This window comes from Anopheles aquasalis, chromosome 3, assembly GCF_943734665.1.
Source record: "Anopheles aquasalis chromosome 3, idAnoAquaMG_Q_19, whole genome shotgun sequence".
NCBI classification, from domain to species: Eukaryota; Metazoa; Arthropoda; class Insecta; order Diptera; family Culicidae; genus Anopheles; species Anopheles aquasalis.
Genome location: NC_064878.1, coordinates 45,981,564 through 45,991,563, shown reverse-complemented (window position 1 = coordinate 45,991,563; position 10,000 = coordinate 45,981,564). Strand labels below are relative to the sequence as shown.

The 10,000-nt window shown below is 50.2% G+C and overlaps 5 protein-coding genes across 10 annotated transcripts in view; 2 read left to right on the top strand and 3 right to left on the bottom strand.

The window, feature by feature from the left end:
- LOC126578173 (uncharacterized) overlaps positions 1–725 on the top strand; it is an 11,170-nt gene extending 10,445 nt beyond the window's left edge. For all 5 annotated transcript variants that reach the window (XM_050240487.1, XM_050240486.1, XM_050240488.1 and 2 more), the window contains exon 6: positions 1–725. This exon is cut by the window's left edge and continues 1,731 nt beyond it. The gene's annotated coding sequence lies outside the window, so the exon portion shown is untranslated.
- LOC126578172 (uncharacterized) lies at positions 720–5,501 on the bottom strand. 2 transcript variants are annotated; one of them, XM_050240482.1, is made up of 8 exons: positions 5,133–5,501; positions 4,450–4,547; positions 4,100–4,323; positions 3,259–4,035; positions 2,842–3,195; positions 2,319–2,783; positions 1,584–2,232; positions 720–1,498 (listed from the first exon to the last, which is right to left on the bottom strand). In XM_050240482.1, exons 1-8 carry the CDS (start codon positions 5,373–5,375, stop codon positions 817–819), a joined length of 3,492 nt encoding a protein of 1,163 aa, XP_050096439.1. In that variant the 5' UTR covers positions 5,376–5,501; the 3' UTR covers positions 720–816. The 2 variants fall into 2 exon arrangements, with proteins under 2 accessions (XP_050096439.1, XP_050096440.1); XM_050240483.1 differs by having other exon boundaries at positions 2,319–2,765.
- Positions 5,502–6,025: 524 nt separating this feature from the next.
- Positions 6,026–7,518, bottom strand: LOC126578175 (DNA primase small subunit). Its single transcript, XM_050240491.1, has 3 exons — positions 7,342–7,518; positions 6,327–7,278; positions 6,026–6,255 (listed from the first exon to the last, which is right to left on the bottom strand). Exons 1-3 carry the CDS (start codon positions 7,475–7,477, stop codon positions 6,060–6,062), a joined length of 1,284 nt encoding a protein of 427 aa, XP_050096448.1. The 5' UTR covers positions 7,478–7,518; the 3' UTR covers positions 6,026–6,059.
- Positions 7,519–7,670: 152 nt separating this feature from the next.
- Positions 7,671–9,466, top strand: LOC126578176 (bladder cancer-associated protein). The gene is made up of 2 exons (XM_050240492.1): positions 7,671–7,932; positions 8,006–9,466. Exon 2 carries the CDS (start codon positions 8,096–8,098, stop codon positions 8,333–8,335), a length of 240 nt encoding a protein of 79 aa, XP_050096449.1. The 5' UTR covers positions 7,671–7,932; positions 8,006–8,095; the 3' UTR covers positions 8,336–9,466.
- An 83-nt stretch (positions 9,467–9,549) lies between these two features.
- LOC126578174 (mediator of RNA polymerase II transcription subunit 12) overlaps positions 9,550–10,000 on the bottom strand; it is a 22,212-nt gene continuing 21,761 nt past the window's right edge. Inside the window, exon 6 of the mRNA XM_050240490.1 lies at positions 9,550–10,000. This exon is cut by the window's right edge and continues 214 nt beyond it. The gene's annotated coding sequence lies outside the window, so the exon portion shown is untranslated.

The window sequence follows — 10,000 nt, the reverse complement described above, 5'->3', positions numbered from 1 at the left end:
CAGTTCGGAGTGGTTATTAGTGGAATAAGAAGAAAAAAAACAACGATTAGACCCAAAGATACTATTTACTTTCGCTACGCACGTCATACTGAGCGGAGCGGTAAAGGATTGCAAATCCATGAGCGTGTGCGTGGATGATATTAGATTGATACGTAGGCTTAACATAGCGTGGACCAAAAACATGCTTTCGACGATGGGAGAAGAAGGATGTTTTGTTTTTGTATTGAACTAGGGCATAGTACGCGAAAGGCGACAGATAGATGAGTGTATTAGAGTTCTCGATAGCCGAGAATTAGTAGCATGAAATGGTATTGAATCGAAACCAGTATCCGTAGGACAAACTAGGAAGTAGGACCGGTGATGATGCGCTTTTAATGCGTACAAAACTACACACCAAGCACAAGAATGGGAATGGAACGGTGGAGTGAAGATGAGCCAGAACCTTTGTAAATAGTACTCCTATTTGCTTTTCAATGTCTTGTTCTCTTTCTCTCTATCTTCATCTCTCTACCGCGCTAACTTCTTCTAGTTGAATAAGCGAATAGTTGAAAATATACAAGCAAAAGGATCGCTAGTTTAGCAAACAAAAACCACAAGGATAGAGAAACCGGCTAGACAAACGTTTAGGAACGGATCGTACCAGATGAATTACTATTTTACCATTTTTGTTATTTACGGTTAATGGATTTAGTGCGAAAATCAAAAATACAAATACGCTACACAACCCGTCTCTGCGAGTTCTTTTATTCTCGGTTTATGATACTTTAAAGGTTACACTTTAAGCGATTAAATTATGGTGTTGACTAATGGACACCTTCACACCTCATGCCGTCGCCGCTCGTGAGCCTGTGTGGATCGATGCTGCTGCAACGTGCTAGAGTAACCATCGAATCGGGATACGGCACCACTGGAACTGCGGACAGCACTGCGCCGTTCGCTGCTGTAGCCGGTCCCGGTGAAGTCACCATCGTCTAGCCGATCCATCGAGTAGGTGCGCGTTGCAAGCAACGTTCCAACGGAGGATGTCGTTCGTGTGATGTTACCCTGCGATGGATACCGGCCGAAGCAAGTGCACACCTGAACCGGTGGCGTGGGTCCTAGCGACGGTTCGGTCCTACTTTGATCCGGTTGCTGTACTAAGCGCACGTGCTGCTGCGAAACGGTAGTACCGGGCACCAGCATGATACGTCCACTGCAGATTGAACAGTAGGCTGCGGTTCGAGTTAAGGTAGCAACGGGCTGAGACTGGTGTGTGGTCACTAGTGGTTGCGAACGGGCATGCCCTCGGCAAAGGGGACAATTTTTACGGACCATCTCGTGGGAGGGAGCGGCGGAGGAAGAACTGGAAGCGTTGGTGCTGGCACTTTGAAGTTGATGGAAAGAACGGTTGCCGTAGTGACAGAGGCAGGAGCTACGGGCGGATGTGGAAGCGGACAGGGTAAGCTGAGTCAGTGATGTCCGATTGGAACCGATCGTTTCCTGGCTACTTCCCGGCGAGCTAGGGAAATGGAAAGAAGAAGAAAATCATTCTCGATGGGTGTCGCTCTCTCCTTCTATCACCGGCGCTTCTCTAAGATACTTACGGTCCACTTTCGGTCGCATTGATGCGCCCATAAGCAAGCAGGTAACTGTCGATCTCTTGTAGTTGATTCAGATCCAAGGAGTTGATGGTAGTCGAAGCAACCGTCGTCACAGCGATGCACGATGGCATTGGTGGCATTGGCGTGGACGTCTCATCGGAACTGTTACTGAAAGCTTGCCACGGACGATCGCTCGTCCTCGTCGTATCACTCCAAACAACCGCTGGCGTATCGAGTATACTAGAAGTCGTATTACAAACCACCGCAACACCGGTAAAATTATCCGAATGCTCAGGGTTCGGCTCGTTGATTGATGATGGTTGATTGTATAAGGAAGCGATCGCACTGCTGCTGGTCGGTGTTAATGGTGTCGGCTGTGATGATGAGGAGGGTGCGGTCGCGAAACCCAGGGAGCTGGTCGGTAGGAAGCTTACTCCGAGCGAGATCGGAAAAGTGGTTTCCGTTTGAATCCGCGCTGCAGCCGTAGCGGCCCTCGATGGAATGCAGGAAGGTGCACACGTGACGACCGTGCTGTTGGTATGGGTCGCAAGGTACTGAGCATTGCTCTGGGCGTACGTCGGCGGAGGACTGACCGAGCTGGCGGTACCATGGCCGACGGTCGGGCCCGTGCCCGCAGGCGTCGCTGCAGTTTCTGTAAACGCCATTCTAGGTCAAAGCTTACACTAGTGACGGGTTTGCGATCCGTTTGGTGGGGCAGGGGAACCATCACCAACTTACCTAGTATCCGGGAGGTGATAAAGAAATCACCGTTCCGTTCCGTACGATTCCAGCCGCTCGCTAACCGGAGATCGTGATCTTCACCCTCGAGATCCGCCTCGGAGTATCGCTCGTAGCCATCACTATCGTTGTTGAAGTCACTGGCTTCATCCATAACCTGGAACCTACCGGCGGAGAATCCGCTCGTTGACGGCATGCCACCATCTGCCGTTTCCGGTGGCAGTTGTACTTCGAGGATCGGATTGCTCGCATCCAGCGAGGTATTGCTTGGTCGGCGTGATCGTCTCATCCGGCTTCGCCTACCCGATGCCGATGACGAATGGCGGCGCCGCTTACCCTTTCCCATCTCCTCATCCATGCCGATCTTGATGATTTCATCGTAATCCGGGGGTGCCTCGTAATTCGGAGGATCATCCAGCTCTTCCGCACCGTGCGTCGCGTTGCTATCTGTATGGATGACACTCACTGAAGATGAATGATGTCTTGGACAGTTGGCAGCGGAAGCGACGGAAGTGGAACTCACCTAACAGCTCACTAATCGTTTGCAGCTGGTTGTGCAGTTCACGCTGCTGCCGAGCACGATTGCCGGTACGATAGAGCAACACGATCAGCGCCGAGATCAGCATGATCAGCCCGAGGCTACTGCCAATGAAGATGATCGTCGCCGTACGCAGATCCGGATAGCGATCCATCTTCGGAAAGTAGTAATTGGGCGTATGGGCGTACCAACGGCGATCCATCGGATCTTCAGCCCACTGCTGGACACAGCTTTCCGGCTCGTCGCTGTTGTCACCGCAGTGGTCGAACCCATCGCAATGCAGTTGTATCGGAATGCATTTTCGGTTCTGGCACAGAAACTCACTCCCGATGTAGCAATCTGTTGGGGAAAGACTGTTACAATAACGATTCTTTTACATATCATCTTGTCTCCGAAACTTACCCATGTAACTGAAAGCGGTGTACACTAGTGCCAACCTCGACATCGCACCGAATGTCCCTCTGAGGTGAACGTAAAACCCGGATGTAAGCGGTACGACCAGTTCCTTCTTCGAGACACCACCACCATCGGCTCTACTCATACTGAGCACCGTTCCATCCGATGTGGTACCCTGGATGATGGTTAGTATCGATTGAGCGCCAAGCTTCTCCACCGTGTCCACCCGCAGCGAAAGGTGCGTCTTCAGATGGGCGTACGTATTCGGTGGTTTGATCAACCAAACACAATCATAGATCCTACTATCATTAGCCCCATTAACCATCTTCATCATCGTTATAGCACCGCCAATGTTCTCCACCACCCCACCACAGTTCGTATTTGGATGAAGAGATCGATCGGTGGAACTGGCAACGTTAAGAAAGGACACGAGCGCCCGGTACCCCAACGCTGAGCCACCGTTCGCGTAGAACCGAATGATCATCGAAGGACCCGTACTCTGGACAACCGGCGGTCGAAAGATCGCCCCCGAGACGGCACACAACCGTTGACCGTTCCAGTCGTAGAAATCCATCGTCGACGTTTTGGCCAGCTGGAAGTCGCTGAACATCACATTGATCCGGCATGCCTCGACGTTACAGCTCAGCACGTACTCCTTCCCAAAATCCCTCGGATAGTACGAGGGAAAGTGAGGCGTCGTTATGAGCCGGTGATGATGCGCACCACTAATGTCCGTCACATTTGGTGAAGGGCCTGGATTGGCTTGTATCGTTTCACGATTGCCTGTGGGGAGGGAAGGAACCACGTTAACGGCAAGGATCGCGGGGAAGATCATCCTGTGGCTTACGTTCTGCCACGTAGTCCAAGGTGAAGGCATGGGAATGGTTGCTCCAGTAGACGAACTTGATCAACACCGAACGGGTTTGTGTCTGGTAGACGACATCGTGACCACAGTTACGGCGTCCGGTGTATTCCGCCGTGTCAAAAGGTGGCTCGGTGAACTCCAGGTAATCGCAACGGCACGGTGGTTCATTGTACACCGTGGAGCACTTGTTGGGAAAGTTGGAGTAACTGGAAGGGGGTGTGGGCGAGTGTGTGGGATTAAAGTTATTACTCAATCCGATAATCCATAATCCTCGCATTTGCTTCGTGAGCCACTAGAATCGGGGGGCGCCAAACGAGGTGTCGAAGGCTTACCTTAATGAGATTTTAAAGTTACACGACGGACAGGTCACCAGCTCGAGCGTACAAACGTTGGCAATCGTTTGATTGCCCGCTGAAGTCGCTCTGGGAAGCTGTAGGGAAAACGATTCGGGAAGCATGTGAGTAGTGTGCTTCAACTTAAAGCCTTTAAAATATGCGCCACGTTAGTCCTTGTATGGAGCAAATTGGGGAAAGAGTACGCGTGTATAGTTGTTGATGAAAATGATGTTTTATCAATACTAGTTTTACTCCTTTTTTGAAGAGAGTGCGTACTCTTGCCGCATATTTCTCTATATGTTTAAGAATAACTTGAACTCTTTAAATTCCCTTCCTCCTTCTTCTTGGTCTGCACTTTAGGGTTCTGAACAGTTGAACGGGTTGCACGGCACAAACTGGATTAAACACCCACTTCTGGTGTGGCACACATGCATAATCGCTTTCCAGGTTTCAACAAAAACCAATGGATTGTATATTGGAAAACGCTAGAAAGAGGATATCCTCTGTTTCCTGATAACACCATGATTCATTTCTATGTTTGTCGGAACTGGCACCTTTGGCCATGCTTCCAGTTTTTACCGGAAACAAGCATACAGCACCCCTCCCTCATTGGTTTGAATCCAATTAACGCCCGATGCGCGTGTGATTCGAACGGGTCGATCGATCTGCGGAACACTTACATAAGGCACGGTCACATTGGTTGCCTGTAGCTGGCCACGATCTCCCAGCTCAAAGTACACCCGGTGCCCATTATAGACGCCACAGATTTCATTAGTGCGGAACACTTTCGGGAAGCATAGCACGGAGGTGGACAAGCAGCACAGCACAACAATCCACAACCGCAGCACAGCCAGCGCCAAAGAGGAAGAGAGAGACCGGAAAGGCTGTCGCGTTGATTTCAGCGAACAGCACCGATAAACCATGCTGGGATTGATATGCACTTGAGGGGGCGTTTATGAACGCCTTTTTATCGTATGGACCGTACCCCACTCGATACACTATAGCTGCGAGAGAACCGTTCTAGAGAGCCCGTGTTTGTTCCGTTTGAATGTTGCGACGATACTGACCGCGCCTTTGCCAGTCCTGGTTCCGTCAACAGTTTGCAAGGAAGCCCTACACATTCGGCCGCTGTAGAGCCATTCCAGGGACTAGGGCTGTTACGCACAGGGTTCACCGTAATTGTCGGCTAGCAACACAGGCGGGCATGTTACATGAGAATGGGGGGGGGGGGGGGGAGGTTTGCTTGGTGCACTGCTCCAGGGCCTCGGTTCTAATGCATCCTTTAAGTGTGACCATCGCCATTACAAGCGCCATGAGGCGAGGCGAGCGGATGTGTTGGCTAACTTTTCGATGCACCAATTGCGTTCGTAACTAATTGTTTGTTTGTCCGCAAGGAGTCCGCAGTACTCCGCATTGGGTACAACGCGTTGGTTACGTGTGGATAGAGAGCTGAAAGGCCATGAATCACGGATACGACCACGCGTGTTGCTGAGCCACTGCTAAAACGTACATAATCAAATCCGGCCAACGAACGGCAGACGGTATTAATGACACAAGAGCGCGAGAGGTAAAATGGGAGGAGTAAAATGAAGTTGTATTTGAGTTCCTTAGAATTCCATTTTTAGCTCGTTGGCCGGGGCTGGCTTGCCCTTGAATGTCTGCTCCAGTTTGCGAAGGAACTCCTCGAAGATGACCGTACCCTTGAACATACTGGTCTTCTTGTAGTCCTTAATCCGCGACCGTGTCTCTTCACCCTCGACCGTGTTCTTCTCGTCAAACGCATTCACTTCCTTCAACAGATCTCTGCAGAAATTCAAATGAAAGGGTTACTATTGGTCGCATGGTTGAACCATGTCTCACACATCGATACTCACGTGATTGTTGGCACATCGGTGGGATCGAACTTGGAGGCAACGTTCGGATTGAACGGAACACAGATTTTGCCCGTCTTCGGATGCACACAGAACGGTGATTTGAGCAGATGGTTGAATCCCTTCGTGACGTTAATATCGAGCCGCGGATAGGTGAAGGCCAGTATCGTTTCCTCTACGATGAACTTGTACCGTCGGTTACGATTGCCCGAGGTACGCATCTCTTCGAAGAACGCCACAAACTCCTTCCAAACTTTCTTCGAATCGCCCTGAACCGTTTTGAGCCGTTTCTCGAGATCACCTCGAACGGTCTGATCCTGTACCATGGCGACCAGCTTTTTCAATCCCTCTGGTTTGGCGAAAATGTTTTGATCCTCGAGACAAATCTCTTCGAACAGGGGCTCCACGATCCGATACGCTCGCCGCACACTGTGATGCATCTCATCGAAGATGATCACCCGGGAGACGGTTCCTTCGCCACCGGAGACGAGCACGTTGAGATACTGGGCGACGGCGGAGCGAGCGGCCGTGTCCAGCACACGGGCTGATCGATCACAAACCCAACAATGGATACCACGGCGACCACTGAATACCCAGAGCAAGTGCTCGTAGCCGAAATCTTCGCGTAAGGCCTCATCCAGTATCCGACATGCGATCGTCATGAACTTCCAGCAGCGTGTGCACACGTTCGCCTCGTTGCAGCACGTCCGGATATCATCGTAATCCGTCATATCGATATCGAAGACCAGCTCCCGCTGTACCGGCTGCATAGTCGTGCTGCCCCGGTGATCCTTCGGCCGTATGTTGAACACCGGCCCGATATCGATCTTGAACGGAGCCTTCGCACAAATCTCCCGCTCCAGTTCCAGCTGGTTCTCGAACGATTGATAGCGGATGTACACATCGTCCTGGAGGGTGAAGGAAAACTCTCGCTTCGTAAATACGTCCGGTTCGACTAGAAAAACAAGAAAAGGGAAGGTGATTACGGCTGCTTCACCCTTCATTAGCTCGTACTTACTGCGGCCGTAGGACATCCACCGGTAAAACTGTTTGTGCGGAAACAGTCGTTTGTAGTACAGGGGCAACAGATCGGGCAGTATGTTTGGGTCAAACTCTGACTTAGATTTCGCCGGTGTTTCCTCAGGTTCGGGCATTTTTTCGGTAAACTTTCCCACGGGATTTTCCACGATCAACGCACAAAACGAGAAACGGCGGGAAAAGCGCGCCAAAAACAAAACAAACTGCTTCCATTGCTCGCCGTACCCCGCGGTATCATGCACTACCTCGCGGTATCATGCAGTCATGGCAACTGTTCGAGCAGTCAAGAAAACAACAGACGGGTCAAGGAAAACAATAGACGAACGGGCCGAACCAGACGGAAATCCTATACGAAAAGCCCAAAAACTTGAGTGAAACAGCATAAATTGGGTCATGTGGCGTTAGTGGGCAATCCCCCAAATAGGACACGATCCTCAGTCCAGAAAGCTGGAAGCAGCCGCAGTGAAAGTGAAACTAGAAGTTGTTTTGAAAAAGTGAATTCCGCAACACAACTCCAGGAACGATGCGCATTTCTTGATGCTCGTCGGAAGTCAGCAGCAAATCGATCGTAGTAAGTGTTGCCCGCTCCATCCGCTCGCTAAACACCATTTAATATCAAACATCCGCTCCGTTCCGCTCCGCAGGCGACCGTCAAACAAAACAAAAGCATAAAAAAGGAAAGCAGACCTTGGCCACCGTCCGCCCACTTCCCGGAAGACTATCGCGCTGGTACGATGTACTGCTTGCAATGCCTGATACCGGTGCTGCTCATTCCGAAACCCACGAATCCGGCCCTGATGCAAACGCACGTCATGTTTATCGTGCTCTACCTGATCGGGTTCTTTCTGGAGCGTAAGCCGTGCACCATCTGCAGTGTCGTCTTCATCATGGCCGTGTTTCTGATCTGCAACAGTGGCGTAGGGAACTGTTTGTTCTGGGGCAACTGCGAAGGACACACGTGCGAGAATGGATAAGTTGGTGCCGGTGACCAATCCGGCGGATGGCGCCGTCCTTTCTTCCGTAGTCCCTGATAGCCTGCTTTGTTCCTGTTTTGTGTTGGAGTGACACCCTTCTTTCCCCTTCTGAGTTACGGCACAGGTTGAATTGTGAACCACGGATGAAAACGGCCAAAGAACGGAGCTTGCTGCTGATGCCGACCACCCGCTTGCCCCGCACACACCAGCGTTACACGCGCTCTTTAAAAGAATCCTTCTAACCGTTGAATACCGCCAGTCAATTTCGTTTTTAAATTGTTACTACCCGTTTGTTTCGTTACGTTATCGATATCGATGTTAGCCTGCGTTTTTAACCATTAGCGTATAGAGAGAGAGAAAGCGTAGGGCCACGAGGCATTATAGAGTTATGAATCAGTCGAGAAACGCAAAAGACTGCAGCCGCAGCTGCAACACACAGGCTACTATGCTCCCCCCCGTGGTTGTGCTTTCGCCGGGACTGAACAAAAAAAGTGATCATCAACCCCTCCAGAGCAGTGGAAACGAATTGCGCATATGTAGTAGGCCAAGAGGTGGATCCCTATTTAGCGGGGGAGCGGAATTAAATTTGCAATTGAATCAAACGCTCGTTCGCCGTAAGCCGCCATCATCGCAGTGATGCAAGTTTTACGTCGATTTACTCAATCTTATCCGGCACTAGTGGTTTGGTCTCGATGATATCAATTAGAGTGCGCAGTTACTGCGTAGCGCTCCGCAGCGTATCGTTATCTTGTTCCTTGCTAACCCAAGGCTAATGGCAAAGAGGGTGCGCCCGCGCAATATTCGACCGAAGGCAATTTTATGATCACCAAACATATGTACAGAATTAGACGGAAGCTTAGACCGGAATACGCTTCTCTAGGAGAGATGGACTTAACGAAGGAGGGCAGGATGGTAGAAGAAGGATCTTGCGATCGCGGCTACTACGATCCACAATCACCGAACGGGCGCAACGGAACGGTGCGGAAGTCGATCAATTGCTGTAAATAGATATGAACATAATTGTACTATTTATTTATTTTTAAAACAATACTACAACCAATACCCCCTCCCCCCTTGCTCCCTCCCGTAGGATAGAGTGTTAAAACGAAAGTAATAAATTGAAAACAAAATATCAAATTCACACTTGATGGAGAGTGTTTCGGGATATCTAACGCTATGGAAGAACTGCACGTCGTCGTCAAACAAACACGGCCTTTTGTTGTACTTTGATTTGGATTGGAGTTTATTTCGTGCGCTCGTTGTTATCTTTCGTCGCCTCGCCACTCTTTCCGTACCGCGCACCCCTTCGCGATAATGCGCTCCCCCTTTTCTCTTCCAGTCCTATCGGTTTGTGTGTGTTTCTGGGTGTGTATTTAGGATATACACTTATCACTTAGAACAGGGAAAACCTTGCGATATGATTTGACCGTCCATATTTGCATCATCATCTTCGTCATCGTCATCGTTTGCCTATTCATCTCCATTCCAACGTATATTTACATGCCAACCCACACATTCCGCGGTCCATCGATACCGATCGATCGATCTTGCAGTTCTGATAGTGAACCCGGAATGTCGAAATGTTTTATCCGTCTCATTTTCTCTTAAATACTTGTCCTGACAGTAGTACTGCACTCTTCCATTGTCCTTTTGTCCTTCGGGTCC